The sequence below is a fragment of the Scyliorhinus canicula genome, chromosome 4, assembly GCF_902713615.1.
Source record: "Scyliorhinus canicula chromosome 4, sScyCan1.1, whole genome shotgun sequence".
In the NCBI taxonomy this organism is placed as follows: domain Eukaryota; kingdom Metazoa; phylum Chordata; class Chondrichthyes; order Carcharhiniformes; family Scyliorhinidae; genus Scyliorhinus; species Scyliorhinus canicula.
This window is the reverse complement of record NC_052149.1, coordinates 53271984-53292217: the sequence shown is the minus strand read 5'-3', so window position 1 is coordinate 53292217 and position 20234 is coordinate 53271984. Positions and strand designations below refer to the sequence as shown.

At 46.4% G+C, this 20234-nt stretch overlaps 1 protein-coding gene across 2 annotated transcripts in view; it reads right to left on the bottom strand.

The window, feature by feature from the left end:
* Positions 1 to 20234, bottom strand: part of eps15 (epidermal growth factor receptor pathway substrate 15) — a 234586-nt gene that overhangs the window by 194617 nt on the left and 19735 nt on the right. For both annotated transcript variants that reach the window (XM_038794268.1, XM_038794267.1), the window contains exon 2: positions 10734 to 10775. In XM_038794268.1, the coding sequence (XP_038650196.1) occupies positions 10734 to 10775 (42 nt within the window). The remainder of the gene's footprint in view (positions 1 to 10733; positions 10776 to 20234) is intronic.

Genomic DNA, 20234 nt, shown 5'->3' with positions numbered 1-20234 from the left:
GCGGTAAAATATTGAAAAAGCTACTCCATCCCCATTGCTACCTATCGGCGGGTTAGTTCAAATTCCTCGGCATTTTCTCTCCCAACCATTACCCAAAAAACCTTCTCGGGACATTCAACTGAGCATTAACTCACGGATTTGGCAAGCACGTGTCATACAAATAGGATAAAAGAAGGATTATAAAGCGAGTACCACCGGAGCCCACGGAAAAGCTGGTATTCCGAACCCGTTTCACGTGGTGCCTTCAAGGAAAGGCAATTTTATTGCTGTTTTGCATAGAAACATGACACATTTTCTTACTAGATAAATTTGAACTCAAGTTAAAATACAAATGTAGACAAAGCGGAGTGATATTTTCCTGTTCTGCTCTGTCTGTGGAGCTTTACCGAATAGGTTTCACTTCTCATCATTGGTAAAGTTTGGGGTTACATTCCATCACAGGATTCTTGTGCATTCCTAGCAGTTTATTAAAACAGGACAGCGGCAGGGGTCACGTCATGTGAGCACGGGAGCAGCTGCGTTTTCACAAGCTCTAGTTCCACATATCTTTTAATCCTTTATTTTATCCGAATGCACATTCCATAATTATTTGTTTTTGTGATATATGTCTTGCGCTATGTACCTGGATAATCTTTGTCAGAGTTTGGTGGTGAAGAGTCGAGTTGAATCAGAGTGAATCCTTGTTTGATTGGGCAGTCAGAGATGGCTGGGGTGGTGCCCAGCTTGCAGTGGCAGTTTTGCTGGTGAGCGGTCCTACACCTTGGAGGTGCTGTATGCATCGGGATGACTGCCATTGCGAACGATGTTCTGAATGATAACCTCAGCTCGGTGATGCGGGTTTTTGGTGCTCACTTTGGTGAGCTGTGCAGTATCCTTGAGGGAAGGTTCGATGGAGCGCATTGCACCTGGTCATCAACACATGGGATTGGGTGGAGACCCCGACCATTGGTCTTATGCTGCTGTGCCTGCTATGTTCGTCATGTGCGGTTTGTGGTGGCTAGCCATGTCAAGTCATCCTCCACCCCTGGGCCTGGGTTTCTGGCTGTCCGGATATCAGGATGACAGCTTGTGGAGGTGAAAATAGAATATCTGAGAGATCCTGAGTGTTATTCAATGATTCTGTCATGGCCATGCATTTCCAAGCAACATAGATGGGGTTATTATTCTACAGTTTGTCAATAATCTTGAGCTTCATTCCCTTGTGATTATGTTGTTGATTTCATGTTGTTGCCTTTTCTCCTGATAATGGTGTACGATGTTTGAGCACAAGAGCAAGGATCATTTGTTATCTAGTTTTAGCTAAAACCATATTGATTTGTTAAAGTGTTATGTGGTTTGTGCACCGTCTTATCCTTTTACTATGTGCTGTGATCCTTGCATCCATGAGAAGAGAGGGCATTTTAGACACCCCTTATTTACAGGGAAGATGAGTGGAGCCATAGCAGGGTGATGGGTAGATGGTTGGTGTGAGGATTAGATTACTTGAACTGAAGATGGCTCGCAGTTAGTGCTACTCGTATCGCGTTTTCATTTTACATTTTTTGTTGTAGCTTTGAATTTTGAGAATCCATACTTGTCTCCTTCGAAGCCCTATGCAGATCATGTATCCTGAAGGGGACTGGGTTCCTTCTGATTCTTTTTTGTGGTTGCCTTTTTAGCGCTATTGGAGTGGGGTGAAATGAGTGGAAGTGCATGGTTGGGTGTGGTCAGTTTATCCCTGTTTAATGTGTTGAAGTGAGAGTCTGTATGCTATGTCTTTGCATTGCCGGAGCCCTTCTTTAGTTAAGGGATAGGTTTGGTGGGGGGGTTAGGTGCCCTCCCCTGGATGGCCATAAATTGGTTTCATGAATGTTTTCCTTGTTGTGGTTAGGTCTCCCATGGGGAGGCAGTGTATTTGTCTTTATTGAGGCAGCTCTGCCCTGTCCCCTAATATGCTTCTTGCAAGGGCATACAGTGCTAGTCAGTCTAATGTTTTTGGATTTACTCGGGCCTTCTTCCTTGTGCGTGTGTACTGCCCATAATCTGAATTTATAGCTGCTGGTCCTCTCTGTATAAATATGTGGAATGATGATAATTCTGCAGCCTATGAGATTATGTGGCTTTGCGTGGTACATCCTTCCAGAACTGGGGCTCTCGCGTATTTTCTTTGCATTTTTCTATTTTTGGTCAGATGGGGTTTAAGAATCCATGATTGCTTCTGCAGGGGTGCAAATGTGTCTGATATCCGGAGGGAGCGGGTAACAGTGTGTCACGAGTATGGGGCCTCTGGTGCTGCTGGAGCTGAGGGAGATTTGTTCTGGTGCGCGTCTGAACATGGCACAAAAAATTTATTTCGAACATTTGTGGCCATTAAGAGCAATCGCCACGTCGAAAGATGTGCACCATTTTAACATTTTTTTCATGGCTTATTCTTCTCTCCTTGTTCTCTGGTGACATGTATACATAGAGGCACCAAATTGAGTCTAATGACTACTGAGCCAATTATTTTGCTGGTCCCCTTATCCCCTCTGTGTTCATATATGTTGGGACATTTTTGTGCTGCTTTATACCATTCTTGTGGCTTTGTTGCATTATTTATTAAAACAAAATACTTCAATAAAAATACTTTTTTTTTAAAACAACACATCGGCTACTCTCACCAAATCTGATGATCTAAAGTACACTTTTCAGTGTACTGAGTTGTCAGTTTACTGCAGTGGAACATTCCACTGATTTTATGATTTTCTTACATCTGCTCTATGCCGCATTTGACTTTTCTTTTTCTAACTCAGTCACAGGACCTCACTGATTCCACAACTATCAACATCCTGGGAGGGGTTGCCATTGACCAGAAATTGAACTGAACTAGCTCTATATATACTCTTTTCAGAAAAATGAGGAACTATGATAAAACATGGAACTTACAGTGCAGAAGGAGGCCATTCGGCCCATCGACTCTGCACCAGCCCTTGTAAAGAGCATCCCACTTAAGCCCCACACCTCCACCCCTCCACCCTAGCCCCGTAACCCAGTAACCCCACCTAACCTTTTTGGACACTAAGGGCAATTTAGTATGACCAATCCACCTAACCTGCACATCTTTGGACTATGGAAGGAAACTGGAGCACCCGGAGGAAACCCATCCAGAAACGGGGAGAACTTGCAGACTCCGTGGAGACAGTGACCCAAGCTGGGAATCGAACCTGGAATCCTGGCGCTGTGAAGCAACCGTGCTAACCACTGTGCTATCGCGCTGCCCCTTGTTTTTCTTTTGGTGACATCCCTGTGATATTTCATATACACCGGAAAACAGGCTGGTGGCAGTGCGATTGGTGTAAAATTGGATAAAGAGGCAGAGAAAATGCAAGGATCTAAACATTCATAAGAAGTGGTTTTGATATGTTAATGAACCAAGGGGAACTTTAATAATGATTTACATAAGGCAATGGCAATGTTGTTTTGAAATGGGTTGTTTTTGTTCAAAGGGGAACTTATGCAAGTGAGGCAAAGATAAGGTAAAGTTTACTTTTTAAAATAAAGATGTTTGATCAGTCGTGGGAAAATGGAACTTCTGACGATGAAACAACAGAGGAGAGAGAGATCAAAGAGAAGCAATGCATTTAAGAAAACACTGAAGCCTGTGTGAGCAGTTTAGATCCCTCAGAAGACAGTGTTTTAGTTGGTCAAATCTCCCAGAAGGCATGTGGACAAGGCCAGGCCTGCAGGATCAGTTACTGTCACAGGCTCAGAGGACACCCCAAGAGCAAAAGAAAATTATGTGGTGAAATCACTGGATTCTATCGATTTCAAAATCTGCAAGGACAGTTATCAGCAGGAAAGGGATTTTTTTTTGAATAATAATATTTTATTATAGTATTTGAAAATTTTTATAACAGTAACAAAAACAGTGACATCAACATGGTAAAATAAACATTTACCCCCCCCCCAGCTCAATCTTCACACACCTCAACCATACAACAACCCCCCCCGCCGGAACACTGCACCTGCTGACATTTTAATTTCCTCCCAGAAAGTCGACGAACGGCTGCCACCTCCGGGAGAACCCTAACATTGACACTCTTACGCAAACTTTATTTTCTCAAAACTGAGAAACCCAGCCATGTCACTAACCCGGGTCTCTACACTCGGGGGCTTTGAGTCCGTCCACATCAATAAGATCCATCTCCAGGCTACCAGGGAGGCAAAGGCCAGGATGTCAGCCTCTTTCTTCCCTTGAACCCCCGGATCATCCGACACTCCAAAGAACGCTATTTCCGGAATCGGCACCACCCGTGTTTTTAGCACCGTGGACATTGCCTTAGCAAAACCCTGCCAAAACCCTCTAAGCTTCGGGCATGCCCAAAACATGTGGACATGATTTGCTGGGCTTCCCACGCACCTCGCACACCTATCCTCTACCCCGAAAAACTTGCTCACCTTAGCCAATGTCATGTGTGCCCGGTGGACTACCTTAAATTGGATCAGGCTAAGCCTGGTGCACGATGAGGAGGTATTAACCCTGCTTAGGGCATCCACCCATAGACCCGCCTCTATCTCTACTCCTAGCCCGTCCTCCCACTTGCCCTTAAGCTCCTCCACAGGAGTTTCCTCCGCCTCCAAAAGCTCCTGGTAAATATCCGATACCTTCCCCTCTCCCATCCAGGTACTGGAAACTACTCTATCCTGTATCCCCCGTGGCGGCAGCAGCAGAAAGGTCAGCACCTGTTTTCTCAGGAAGTCATGCACCTGCAAATACCTAAAACCATTCCCTGCTGGCAATTTAAATTTATCCTCCAAAGCTTTCAAACTGGGAAAGCTCCCATCTATAAATAGATTCCCCCATCCTTCTAATTCCTGCCCTTGGCCAACTCCGGAACCCGCCATCTAGCCTATCCGGTACAAACCTGTGGTTGTTATAAATCGGGGTCCAAATTGATGCTCCCTCCACTCTCTTAAATCTCCTCCACTGCCCCCAGATCCACAGAGCCGCCGCTAGCACCGGATTGTGGAGTATCAGACCGACGAGAATGGCAGAGGTGCCGTTACCAATGCCCCCAGACTGCTGTCTTTACATGATGTCGTCTCCACATGATGCCGTCTCCATCCGCTCCCATGCCAACCCCTCCCCCACTACCCACTTTCTGATCACGGCTATATTAGCCGCTCAGTAGTAATTGCGGAAGTTCGGCAGCGCCAACCCACCCTCTCTCCCGACTGCGCTCCAGCAACATTTTCTTCACTCGCGGGGTTTTACTCGCCCACACAAAGCCCAAAGTAATCTCATTTACCCGCTTGAAAAAGGCCTTAGGGATCAAGATGGGGAGGCACTGAAAGACAAACAGAAATCTGGGGAGGACTGTCATTTTCACGGTCTGTACCCTCCCCGCCAGTGATAGCGGGAGCATGTCCCATTTCTTAAAGTCCCCTTCCATTTGTTCGACTAACGGGGGTAGGTTTAACTTGTGTAGTACCTCCCATTTCCGGGCCACCTGGATTCCCAGATATCGAAAGCTCTTCCCGACCATTCTAAGTGGCAGCTCTCCCAATCTCTTCTCCTGCCCTCTTGCCTGGATCGCAAACATCTCGCTTTTCCCCATGTTCAATTTATACCCCGAAAAATTGCCAAATTCCCCCAAGATTCACATTACTTCCCCCATCCCCTCCAACAGGTCTGAAATGTACAAGAGCAGGTCACCTGCGTAGAGCGAGACCCGGTGCTCCACCATCCTCCTCCACTCCATCCACCCCCTCCAGCGCCCCCCCCCCCCCCCCCCCCCCCCCCCCCCCCCCTCGTTAGAAGCCTTCGAACATTGGCCTTGAGTTGCCTGCCCTTAACAGATCCCGTCTGGTCTTCCCCTATCACCCCCGGGACACAGTCTTCTGTCCTCGTGGCCAGTATCTCAGCCAGCGGTTTGGCATCCACATTCAGTAGAGAAATCGGCCTGTCTGACTCGCATTGCTCCGGATCCTTCTCCCGTTTCAAGATCAATGAAATCGAGGCCTGTGACATTGTTGGGGGGAGGACTCCCTTCTCTCTTGCATCGTTAAATGTCCTCACCAGCAGTGGGCTCAATATCTCTGAAAACGTCTTATAGAATTCCACCGGGTAGCCGTCGGGCCCCGGGGCCTTGCCAGATTGTATGCCCTCCAGCCCCTTGATTATTTCCTCAATCTCAATTAGGGCTCCCAGCCTTCCACCAGGTTCTCCTCCACCCTCGGGAACCTCAACTGATCCAGAAATTGCCTCATCCCCTCCACCCCAGCCGGGGGTTCCGACTCATATAATTTGCTGTAAAAGTCCTTAAACACATCTTTCACCCCAACTGGGTCCAGGACCGTATTCCCACCTCTACTCTTTACTCTCCCTATCTCCCTGCTGCCTCAACATTCTGCTTGCCTTTTCCAGTACTCGTAGATCGCCGCCACCCCCCCCCCCCCGTATTCCTCAACTGTTCTACCGCTTTCCCTGTGGTCAACAGCCCAAATCCACCTGTGACCTGCGCCGCTCCCTCAGTAACCCCGCATCCGGGTCCTCCGAGTATCTTCTGTCCACCTGGATTATCTCCTCCACTAATCTATCCCTCTCAGCCCATTCCACCTTTTCTCAGTGGGCCCGTATCGAGATTAATTCCCCTCTGACTACTGCCTTCAAAGCTTCCCAGAGCGTCGCTGCAGAGACCTCCCCATATCATTTGTTTCCAGGTAGTTCTTGATGGACTTGTTAACCCGCTCACAGACCACCTCGTCCGCTAGCAACCCTACATCCAGTCTCCACAGCGGGTGTTGCCCTCTCTCCACATGTAGATCCAGCCAGTGCGGGGCATGATCCGACACTGCGATTGCCGAGTACTCAGTATCCACCACCTTCGGTATTAGCACCCTGCTCAGAACAAAAAAGTCGATGCGAGAGTATAACTTGTGGATATGTGAAAAAAAGGAAAAGTCCTTCGTCCTTGGACGTGCAAACCTCCATGAGTCTACTCCCCCCATCTGTTCCATAAAACCCTTCAATTCCATTGCCACAGCCGGCCTCCTCCCTGTCCTGGATTTTGAATCCGGATCAATGACTGTATTAAAGTCCCCTTCCATGATCAGGTTATGTGACTCTAAGTCTGGGATCTTACCTAACACCCGCCTCATAAATTCCACGTCGTCCCAATTCGGAGCATATATGTTCAGAAGTACCACTCACACCCCTCCAGTTTCCCACTCACCATTATGTACCAACCCCCCTTGTCTGACACGATTCTCCCTGCCTCGAATACCACACATTTGCTGATCAAGATCGCTACCCGCCTGGTCTTTGAATCCAGTCCCGAGTGGATCACTTGGCTAACCCACCCCTTCCTCAATCTCGTCTGGTCTGTAACCTTTAGGTGTGTCTCTTGTAGCATTGCCACGTCCGCCGCCCCCATCGACTAGCCGTCACCCTTTTTAGGCCAACCTCGAGCTCGCGCCCTCCGCTTCCTCGAGTCCCCACTGGGCCTGTCGCCGTTCCCAATCTCCCATTTGTCCCCTAGTAACAGTTCCTCCCATCAGCAAAGCAGCTCTCCCCCTTTCCCCCCTAGCAAAAACACTAAAAACCCAATCCCCCAAGTCAAGCTCCAGCTTAACACCTGTCCACCCCCCACTGCGCTTCTGAGAGTCAGCTGACCCATGCTGACTCGATAGGTCCCGCCCCTGGCACCAAGCAGTCTGTCTCCCTATTGTATTCTCCCCTCTCCCCCCAACCTAGAACAAACAAACAAAAAACAAAGAAAAGTACAGCAGAGGAACAGGCCCTTCGGCCCTCCAAGCCCGTGCCGACCATGCTGCCCGACTAAACTACAATCTTCTACACTTCCTGGGTCCGTATCCCTCTATTCCCATCCTATTCATGTATTTGTCAAGATGCCCATTAAATGTCACTATCGTCCATGCTTCCACCACCTCCTCCGGCAGCGAGTTCCAGACACCCACTACCCTCTGTGTAAAAAAACTTGCCTCATACATCTACTCTATACCTTTCCCCTCGCACCTTAAACCTATGCCCCCTAGTAATTGACCCCTCTACCCTGGGGAAAAAGCCTCGGACTATCCACTCTGTCTATGCCCCTCATAATTTTGTAGACATAATTTTGTAGACCTGAATAAACATTTTAAAAGCATCACATTCCCCAGTAAACAAACAACAGAAAAAAAAAGTGAAGAAACAATCACTTTAGAAAAAAGTCACCCAATTTAAACCATCCACACAGCCCATTAGTTCACATAGAGCTACTTAAATTTTTACAATCTAGCACCACAGATCGCTGCCACAGTACTTCTCCAAGGCTTCAGTGCCTTTTAATTCGCCTCCAGCTTCATTTCTTTAATAAAGGTCCATACTTTGTCTGGCTTTTCAAAGTAGAAGTCCCGTTCCTCATCTGTGACCCACAGACGGGCTGGGTACAGCATCCCGAACTTCACCCCCTTCTTAAAGAGGGTCGTTTTTGCCCAATTGAACCCAGCTCGCCTCTTGGCCAAATCCACTCCCAGGTCCTGATGAATGCGCAACTCACAGTTCTCCCACTTGCTGCTCCGTTCTTTCTTGGCCTACCGCAAAACATGTTCCTTGTCCATGAAACGGTGAAAATGTACCACCATGGCCCTCGGCGGTTTGTTCGCTCTGGGCTTCCTCGCGAGGGCTCTGTGCGCTCTGTCCAATTCCAGGGACTGAGGGAACACCCCAGCCCCCATCAACTTCTCCAAAATGTCCGTCACATAGACCCTTGCATCCAATCCCTCACTGCCTTCAGGGAGGCCAACAATTCTGAGATTCTGCCCTCCTGGACCTATTCTCCAGGTCCTCCAGCTTCTCCTGCATTCTTTTCTGGCGGTCATTCATCACCTCCACCTTGCTTTCCAGCACGGTTATATACTCCTCATGCTCGGACAACTTTTGTTCGACCTCCTGGATCGCTCTACCGTGGGTTTCCTGATTCTGAACCACTTGATCAATCAAAGCTTTAAATCGGGTCCAGCGAGTCCTTCTTCAGCTTGGCGAAGCAATCTTCTAAAAACTTCACCAGCTGCTCCGTTGACCACTGTGTCGTCTCCCCGCGGCCATTGCTCTCCGCCATGCTGTCTCCTGTTATCAGCTCTGCTTGCATCTCCCTTATAGGACTTTGTTGTCTCACACAGCCACTTCTGGTCCAATTCTCCATACATCGGAGGGGGCTTTCCCCCTACTGTCTCAATCTTCACTGCTTTATTCTATAAAATCTGAAAAAAAACCGGGGGGGGGGGGGAGGTCCAAAAGTCCGTTACAAGCAGGAGCTATCAAATGTGCGACCTACACCTCCATGGCCGCCACCGGAAGTCCAGGAAAGGGATATTTAACTGAGTGTCGTTTACGTTAAGATCTTTTGGAACTTTTTTAAAAAGTATTTTAACTGTTTCTCTACAGATAATCATCACAATTGGTCAGAGACATAATTTCCTGGTTTCAGAAAACCTCCTCATAACATACAAATTGCAAAAATTGTTTTAGCAGCTGTTTCAATCATCAATTTGGAATTTGGGCAGTTCTGCATTTGCCAGCAGCCATGCCTTAACTGCAACAATAATAGCAGCAGGCCGAAGGCTGGAAATTTGGCTCCCCTAAATCTGTCCACCATCAATAAGGCACAAGTCAGGAGTGTGATGGAATACTCTCCACTTGCCTGGATGCATGCAGCCCCAACAACACTCCTCATCATCTCTCCAGCAAGCCTTTTCTTTTTCACTCGTTCATATCCCAACATATAAAAACCTCCTCAATTCTCCTCTTAGCTTTCTCTGCTCTAATGAACCAGTCCCCAGTATCTCATGTCTCTCTCCATAACGTATTTCTAATCACCGGGCGGCACGGTAAGCACAATGGGCGGCAGGGTAGCACAGTGCCTTCACAGCTCCAGGGTCCCAGGTTAGATTCCCAGCTTGGGTCACGTGCGGAGTCTGCACGTTCTCCCCGTGTCTGCGAGGGGTTCCTCCAGGTGTTCCGGTTTCCTCCCACAGACCAAAGATGTGCAGGTTAGGTGGATTGGCCATACCTAATTTACCCTTAGGTTAGGTGGGGTTACGGGGATGAGGTGGAGGCGAGGGCTTGAGTGGGTGCTCTTTCCAAGAGCCGGTGCAGAGCCGATGGGCTGAATGGCCTCCTTCTGCACTGTAAATTCTATAATTCTGTGACTGGCATCACCTGATAAACCTGTGCTGTGCAATAGAATTCATCTCAGTACTCTTGGCCCACAGAGGAAATAAAAAAATAATCAGCCAGATTTTCCACACATGATTGCTATCCACTGACCCCTGCTACAAAGTGCATATAAGCAGATATGTATGTAGCAAGAAGGATTGGACTCTGTAGATGTCCTCAATGGTTGAATAGATTGCGACTATTCACGGTCCAGACACATGTATGATGTAGTCATTTGGGAAAGGTACCAAAAGAAAGGTACCAAAAGCTATACCAACTGTGAAAACATCTCATTACTTGAATTAGACCTTCAGATAAAGAGAGAAAAATAAACATAAACGGAACAGAACAATGTAGATCTCTGAAACAATCTATGGAGACTGTTTTGTAAGCAAACAATGTTACAATAATTTTGAAACTCAAGACTTTGAATTTACAAGTATTCAAATGTTTATCATAACATAATTTGTTTGAATAGTCTATAAGGTTAAATGTGTTCAAAGATTTACAAGTGCTACTGTCACATGCTCTGATCACAAATCAAAGCATAACTTACCTGACGATAATACTTTTCATATAATGGATTTCCACTTGAAAGCTGTAAAGAAATTTTTAAAAATAAGTATTCTGATCGTGTTACTAAAGATAAAAACACAGTGTATGACAGCCAACAGCAACATTTTCAAAAATACTGGAGGCTAGTTCTGGAAACAAATTGCTATTATCAGTTGTTTACGGCCAAAAGGTGACATTCGTGATTCCTGAAATACGTGATCTTTCATTGTAGAGACATGTTTGCTCAATAGCAAAAACCATCAAAACTTACTTAGCAAGAATCACAACATCAGTGGAACATAAATTTAATACCAAAAGATGAAGAACTCAAAAGGTTATCTTTTACTTTCAATCTCCAGTCTAATTATCCCTATCTTATCCCTTTCATCCTGGAAGTAGCAACTTATGTTGTTTTCAAGCCATATGCACAGATTCCTTGTACAATGACCATTTTTCCCCCAAGTGTCAGCAGAGAGAACTGTTACGAACCACATTGATGTTAATGTTAGGGTAATCCAAAACCCAGAAGGGTAACTTGTTTGTAAATACTCTGTTTTTTTTGGTATAATGTGAGGAATGGTATATAACCCAGTGAGGAACAGTCCAGTCAGAGTGTGAACAATTATAAAGAATATTTATTAAAAGAAAGACAAAACACACGGCAAGGATTATAATATGCGATGACACTTAAGCATACTGATGACTATTACAAACATAGTTTTACATGAAGCTATTCCTTGTCCCCAACTACCTACATTAAGCTGAACTTTGACATCTAATTTTAAGTAACTTTATGTGCCAAGTCCAGCAACTAATTACCACGAGCTGGTTAAGATGACCATGCCGGGCAGCACGGTGGCCTAGTGGTTAGCACAACCGCCTCATGGCATTGAGGTCCCAGGTTCGATCCCGGCTCTGGCTCACTGTCCGTGTGGAGTTTGCACATTCTCCCCGTGTCTGCGTGGGTTTCGCCCCCACAACCCAAAAAAGTGCAGAGTAGGTGGATTGGCCATGCTAAATTGCCCCTTAATTGGAAAAAATAATTGGGTAATCTAAATTTATTAAAAAAAAGATGGCCATGCCGGGGCAGCACGGTGGCGCAGTGGTTAGCATTGCTGCCTCACGACGCCGAGGTCCCGGGTTCGATCCCGGCTCTGGGTCACTGTCCGTGTGGAGTTTGCACATTCTCCCCGTGCTTGCGTGGGTTTCACCCCCACAACCCAAAGATGTGCAGGGTAGGTGGATTGGCCACGCTAAATTGCCCCATAATTGGAAACAATGAATTGGGTACTCGAAATTTATTTTTTAAAAGATGACCATGCCTGGGGAAAAAGTCTTCAGGTTCAGTGAAAGCTGCTCCTTTCAGGAGACTAAATCTGCAACTTGCTACAGTTCTGATCTCTCTCGCTCTTTCATTAGTTAGGATTCTACAGTTTACCTCTTTCTTTCCCTTTGATATATTAACCCTGAGAGTTGTTTTTTAGCTGGTACATGTCCATTGCCTTATCTCTTCACTTTGAAGTTACCACCTCTACAGCCTCATTGTTTTCTCTAATCTTATATCTAAAATACTTGTTTTCTACTGATAGGCAAATTCGTATCACATAACTTCTCCAGACATCTGCCTCTAATCAACTCCCTGTTTTACTTTGTTTTTTCATAATTTTCCCCAATTCTTAGCAGAATCGTCAAAGTTCGACTCAAATCTCTTATGAATGAGCAACTGTGGGTACATTTTTTCTTTATCATTTCATGGGAACGCGAGTGCTGCTGGCAAGGCCAGCAATTAATTGGTGCCCATCCCTAACTGCCCTCTGAACTGAGAGGTTTGTTAGGCTATCTCAAAGGGCAGCTAAGATTCAACCATATTGCTGTGGGTCTGGAGTCACATGTAGGCCAGACCAGGCAAGATTGGCAGATTTCCATTCCTAAAGACATTAGTGATCCAGTTGTGCTTTTACAACAATCAATTGTAGTAATCATGGTCACCATTACAGAGACTAGCTTTATATTCCTGATTTTATTAATTGAATTCAAATTCCACCAGCTTTGTGGTGAGATTCAAACACATATCCCCAGAACATTACTTTGAGCCTCCGGGTTTCTAGTCCAGTGACATTACCACTATCCTACCCCTCTCCTCATACTTTCTCCTTCTGTGCCTGAGCCGTGTTCTTCCGCCACCCATTTTTCTCACTTGCATTTGGTGACTAATGTGCAAGAATGTCTCCAATCCCCAGTTTCGTACACAAAGTGCTAATTGGCCCTGATTAACAATTCCCGTTCTCACAAATGTTCACAACTCCAGTGTACTGAGAACACCAATCTACGCCATTGGTTAGAAAAAGTAGTAAGGTTTTGTATTAAAATGAGCCCATGTTATATTGTGCATATCAGCTTGAAAATTACTTATTGCAGCATGCTCTTCCTTTACACATTAAATAAAACTCATTTCACAGTTTTATCGCGACAAGTATGTAATAATGCAAACTTTTATTTTAAACAGCTTTTTTCAGAACATCGTCCTCTAAATTCAATGATCATTTCCCACTGCAGTGCATATCATATGCCCTGGACATAAATGGCAGGAACTGGTGAAATTCTAAATTATATATCCTAACATCATGCCTATTGTATGGCTGTGATAATAGAAACCTAATGCACACTTAAACCTTCTGCAGCAGAAGTTCTTTCAGCCTGTGCAGCGCAGTTGTAGAGATTGCAATTTATACAACACAATGATAAGACTTTCAGCAAAAAGTGGACAAAGCCATCAAAATAAATAATATGATTTGGAGTATAGATCAACGGGAATCCACTGACATTATGGGGACTATAATGGATGAAGCCAAAACTAATTTTGTATGGATATTTTGGTGGGATTTTGCTAATGGTAGATTAGGTTGACTTGCAATGGGGATGTAAAAGGGCATTAAAGGTGGGGGGATTTAATTGTGTAAAGGACCTACGGACGGACAGGTCAAATTCCAAAATGGGAAGGACCTCCAACATGGCGAAAGAATTCAAACTATTCATGGAACAGAAGGGGGCAGTGGGCTCATGGCGGTTCACCCACCCAGGGGAGAAGGCGCTCTCCTTCTTCTCCAAAGTACATAATGTCAACTCACGGATCAACTTCTTTGTAGTGGGAAAATCGGTGCTTCCAGGGCTAGTAAGAGTGGAATATTACACAATCGAAATCTCTGACCACGCACCACGTTATATGGATGTGAGGTTAGAGACGGGCCGTGCCCAATGCCCCCCTGACCGATAAGGCTTTCTGCGAGAAAAATCAACAGGCCATAGGCGAGTATGTTACTAATAACTGGAATGGGGAAGTCTCACCCTCCACGTTCTGGGAGGCGCTGAAGGCTGTGATCAGGGGGTGAAATTATAGTTTACAAAGCACGGAGAGATAGGGAAGAGAGGGTGGCTAGGCAATAGCTAGTCAACTTCATACTGGAGGTAGACTGGCGATAACCCGATGCCCTGACCGTAGAGCTGGTGGAGGAAATAGCTACAGATGGACTTTGACCTGCTGTCCACAAGGAAAGCAGTGCACCAACTCCGCCAGGCACGGGGGACCCTATACAAACATGGAGACAAGGCCAGCCACTTGCTGGCTCACCAGCTAAGAAACCATGAAGCCACGAGGGAAATAGCCCAGATTAGGGTCAGCAAAGGCAAACTATTAGCGGAGCCAGAAAAGGCCAACAAGGCATTCAATACCTTCTACCGGGGCTGTAAACCTCCAAGCCCCCAGCAGGAGACTTGAGGATGAAGCAGTAACTCGATGGACTGGACATGCCAATTGTGGGGGAGGATAGGAGATGGGGCCTGGAAGCACCGCTAGAACTGGGAGCGGTCATTGAGAGTATTAGCTCCATGCAGGCGGGTAAGGCACCAGGACCGCACGGTTTCCCGGTGGACCTCTGCAAAAGATTTGCAACGGCGCTTGTAGCCATCTGGGTTGGCCACTTCCCGATTCCAAAATGGAGACCCGCAAAGAATGCAGGGAAAATCAGCCAGACACAGGGAAACAAGCAGGTGTAAGGTTTCCTGTGTATTAAGACTTGCAAAGACCCAGACAGAACCGAAACCAGCAACTATCTGCATATTAATGAGCGATCCCCGGGAACAATTGGTAACATTAAGAGTAATCGAGACCAAACCAGACTTCCCGGCGCCAGCGGGAGCCAGGACAAAGGAAGGTCAACGGACACATAGGAACCGGCCAGCGATCAGGGAACAGCTCCAGTATTGGAGAAATCGATTCAAATGATCAGAACTTAGTCCAATCAATTAGAACCAAGTCCGGGGTCCGCCCAAAAGGGCGCAAAACCCCTGGGGACTATAAAACAGAGTCCCCAAGTTCAATTCGATCTTCTTGGCAGGGTCTCGCAGCAGCTCGAAACAACTCTTGACCGTGACTCTCAACAACAAGAGACCTGCCTAGCAGCTGCACCAACCAAGTCTCCAGTCAACGCACGCTACGAGATAGGCGCTCCTAGCTACTAGTCCATACCAGCTTGAAGCCTGCAGCCTCAGAATCGAACAAAAGGCCATTTCCAAAGCTAAGTATAGGCCTTTTAGTGTTAGAGATAGTCTAGTAAGTAGAGTTTTATGCATGAATAGTGATTGACTGTGTATATAATAAATGTGTTTTGATTTGAAACTTACTAACTGGTGTATTGACTTATTGATCAGCACTTGCCTTTGAACCTCGTGATGGTATCAGAAAGCTACCTGGCGACTCTAGAGCAAGGTGATTAAACAGAGCAAATTAAGTAAAAGCACAATTAGCAACACGCTGGCCCTGCACCTGCGGGAGATGTTCACAGATTCACTGGTGAGGGGCACCCTGCCGCCTACGCTAGCACAAGCCTCAATCTTGCTGATACCCAATAAAGATAAAGACCTAACAGAATGCAGTTCCTGCAGAGCCATCTTGCTGCTAAACGCAGACATGAAAATACTGGCCAAGATCCTAGCCAAAAGGCTGGAGGACTGCAAACCAGAGGTGGTAGTAGAAGACCAGATGGGTTTTGTCAACGATAGACAGCTAACATAGAACATCAGGCGCATGCTGAATGTGATCATGAGACCATCCGGTGAGAGAAGAACTGAGGTGATTGTCTCCCTGGACACAGAAAAGGCCTTTAACAGGGCCGAATGGAAGTACCTCAGAGGTACTGGAGGTGTTCGGGCTTGGAACAGGGTTCACTGCCTGGGTGAAACTATTGTACAGTGCTCCCATGGCGAGTGTACAGACAAATACCACCAATTCTAAATACTTCCAGCTGCACAGAGCCCGCTATCCTTGCTGTTGTCTCCCTGGCGATCGAACCTCTAGCGATCACACTTAGGGCAGCAAAGAACTAGAAAGGGATCCGGAGAGGAGATAGAGAGCACACAGTCTCGCTCTGTGCGGATGATCTGCTCCTCTACATCTCAGATCCGCGAAGCAGCATGGAAGGAATCATGGCGCTCTTGAAAGTGTTTTGAGTCGGGCAGCACTGGTGGAGCACTGGTTAGCACTGCTGCCTCACGGCGCTGAGGACACGGGTTCGGTCCTGGTCCTGGGTCACTGACCGCGTGGAGTTTGCACATTCTCCCCGTGTCTGCGTGGGTCTCATCCCCACAACCCAAAGATGTGACTTGTAGTTGAATTGGCCATGCTAAATTGCCCCTTAATTGTAGAACAAAGAATTGGGTACTCTAAATTTACTTTTAAAAAAAAGAGTTTGGAGTCTTCTCGGGCTACAAACTTAACCTGAGCAAAAGCGAGATCTATCCGTAAGGGGGAGGGGCAGGGCTGGAGGGGTTGCCTTTTAAACAGGCCCAACACAAAATCCGCTTCCTGGGGATCCAAATCGCTCATGCCTGGACAGGGATCCACAAGTGGAACCTGACCAGCCTAACGGAGGAAGTAAAAAAGGACCTGCAGAGATGGAACATATTCCCGTCTCCCTGGCGGAGAGAGTGAAGATAATCAAGATGCACATACCGCCCAGGTTCCCCTTCCTGTTCAGATCCATCCCGATCTACATCCCCACAGCCTTTTTCAATTCACTAGACAAATTGCTAATGGCATTTGTGTGAGGCGGGGAGAACGCAAGGATCCCAACGAGAGTATTGCAGAAAACTAGATCCATGGGGGGGGGCAGCCCTCCCAAACATGCAATATTACCTCGGCAGCAACCGCGGAGAGGGGTGAATAAAGGAGCCAGAAGCCGAGTGAGTGCTTATGGAGGAGGGCACCTGCAGAGGGATCTCCCTCCAGGCCCTAGCCACCTAATAAATATTCAATGAGCCCAATGGTGGTAGTTCAAGGTGGTGGGGATGAGGGTGGAGTCGTGCCCAAGTGGCAGTCTTCAGGGTCTCAGAACAGCCAGATCTATTAATGGGGAGGAGGGCCGACGCCCTTTGCCTCCCTAATCGCCAGCCGGAGAATCCTGCTCGGCTGGTGGTCAGCAGCACCACCCAAAGCTGCAGACTGGCTGTCCGACCTATCGAAATTTCTCCAGAAGGAGAAAATTAAATTTGCCATCCAAGGATCGGAGAAGGGCTTCCACAAAACATGGGAGCCATTCACTCGGTTGTTCCAAGACCTGTTTGTAGCCAACAACTAAAAAGCCAAAGAACAGGAGGGGGTAGCCACAACACAGCAAAGAGGGCCGGGGCTAGAATAGGGGAGTAAGAGGGGGGGCAGGGAGACATGGAACCCAACCATGCCCAACAAAAGAATCATGGGAAGCAGTACCACACCAACATAACAGGAATAGGCCACAATAGACGAGGGAAGAAGGCAAACAATAGACCGGGGGGTGGGGGTAGGAACAGAAAAGGGGGGGGCAGGGGAAACAGCCCGAACCAAAAATCCAACGGTAAACGAGAAACAGGAAATCACAACCACCACTGTAATAATGCAAGAGAAGGAACAACGATGTATGTATCTAAATAATTGAAACAGACCAAAGTGTAAATAATTTTCTTTAACTTCTGTCTCCGACCGTTTGTCCAAACTTATCATTGTTTTATATACCACAAAAAAACTCAATAAAAACATTTTTACAACATAAAGTAGTAAAATGTACTAAGGTACTTCACAGGAGCATTCAGGCAAAATGTGGCACTCGACTAATTGAGAAAATATTACGACAAGTGTAGCCACTGCCAGAGACCAAGAGTACCAGACAAATGGGTTTGGCAAAGTTACTTTAGATGCATGTCTCTTCTACCCTAACCTTTGTATACTGGCCATAAAAAAATCCAGCATTAGACAGTGGGAAGACCTGCTAAAAACTGGACTGGTCAATCTACTGGTTTAGCACAGGGATAAATAGTTGGCTTTTAAAACAGACCAAGGTAGGCTCACAACGCCAGTTCAATTCCCGTACCAGCCTCCCCGAACAGGCGCCGGAATGTGGCGACAAGGGGCTTTTCACAGTAACTTCATTTGAAGCCTACTTGTGACAATAAGCGATTTTCATTTCATTCATTTCAATTAGGACAGGGGTGACCAAATTTGGTCGAAGGGTTACAGTTTAAGGAGCACCTTAAAGGATGACAGAGAGGTGCAAAGGTGGCATGTCTCAGAGAGGGAATTCCAGAGCTTAGGAACTAGGCAGCTGAGGTATAGCAAAGAAAATCATAACAATGATTGACAAGTTTTAAAAATAAAAGACGGGTTTGCTTCACTGCTAAGAACAAAGCGCAATGCGAACATTACATTTTAACAATTTTCCGTGTACTTGCTCAACTTTGGATAATCTGGTTAGCACTGTTGCTTCACAGCGCCAGGGTCCCAGATTCGATTCACGCTTGAGTCACTGTTTGTGCGGAGTCTGAACGTTCTCCCCGTGTCTGCATGGGTTTACTCCGGGTGCTCCGGTTTCCTCCCACAAGTCCCGAAAGACGTGCTGTTAGGTGAATTAGACATTCGGAATTCTCCCTCAGTGTACCCGAACAGGCACCGGAATGTGGCGACTAGGGAGATTTTCACAGTAACTTCATTGCAGTGTTAATGTAAGCTTACTTGTGACAATAATAAAGATGATTATTATTGACTCTTAAAGACTCATCAATGTTATTTCCTGCGTGCTCCATCATAAGTTTTAAAATGTCATTGCATTTAAACAATGCCATCTTTTGTAGACTGCCCCAAAGAAATGAAGAATGACATCCCTATTTGATAAAATTATGTTACCGGAAAAATATTTTGAACTTCAGACAGATTCCTGGTTAGATATAGCAAATATCGCTTTTCTTTTCCTCCAGTACAAGGGCAAGGACAAGAAAAAGGAAATCACAAATAACACTTTCAGGAAGAATGAACCCCGAGTCAGTCGTAGCACTCTTGCCTAAGTTAGGTCAGAGTTCAAGCCCACACGCCACATACGTAAACACAATCAGAAGGATGTGGAGGATTTAGAGAAGGTGCAGAAGAGATTTACCAGGATATTGCCTGGTATGGAGGGCATTAGCTATGAGGAGCGGTTGACTAAACTCGGTTTGTTCTCACTGGAATGACGGAGGTTGAGGGGCGACCTGATAGAGGTCTACAAATTTATGAGGGGCATAGACAAAGTGGATAGTCAGAGGCTTCTCCCCAGGGTAGAGGGGTCAATTACTAGGGGCCATAGGTTCAAGGTGGGAGGGGCAAGGTTTAGAGGAGATGTACGAGGCAGGTTTTCTTTTTACACAGAGGGTAGTGGGTGCCTGGAACTCGTTGCCGGAGGAGGTGGTGGAAGCAGGGACGATAGTGACATTTAAGGGGCATCTTGATAAATACATGAATAGGATGGGAATAGAGGGACCCAGGAAGTGTAGAAGATTGTAGTTTAGTCGGGCAGCATGGTCGGCACGGGCTTGGAGGGCCTGTTCCTGTGCTGTACTTTTCTTTGTTCTTTGTTATAATCCAGGCTAAAACCAAATGCTAAATTAAAGGAGTTCTGCACTGACTGAGGCATCACCTTCCAAAACCTCATCTAATCTTTAGGCTGACCTTAAAAGATCTGATTCAAGGGCAGCACGGTGGCCTAGTGGTTAGCACAACCGCCTCACGGCGCTGAGGTCCCAGGTTCGATCCCGGCTCTGGGTCACTGTCTGTGTGGAGTTTGCACATTCTCCCCGTGTCTGCGTGGGTTTCACCCCCACAACCCAAAAATGTGCAGAGTAGGTGGATTGGCCACACTAAATTGCCCCTTAATTGGAGAAAAATAATTGGGTAATCTAAATTTAAAAAAAAAAAATCTGATTCAAAGATGAACAGATGAACGTATCGAGCCAATATTTATCCCTTATTGAAGAAACAGATAAACTCATCACTGTATTTGTCGGACCTTGCAATGGACAAATTAGCTGGCATTTTCCCCACATTACAACAGTGACTATACTTCGATCTTCCGGTGGTGGGATGTAGGGGGAAGACGTACACAAGGTGGCTCCCGCTAGGGTACTATATTTATAGCCCTTTTCACCCAGTTTCTGTGGGTATTTT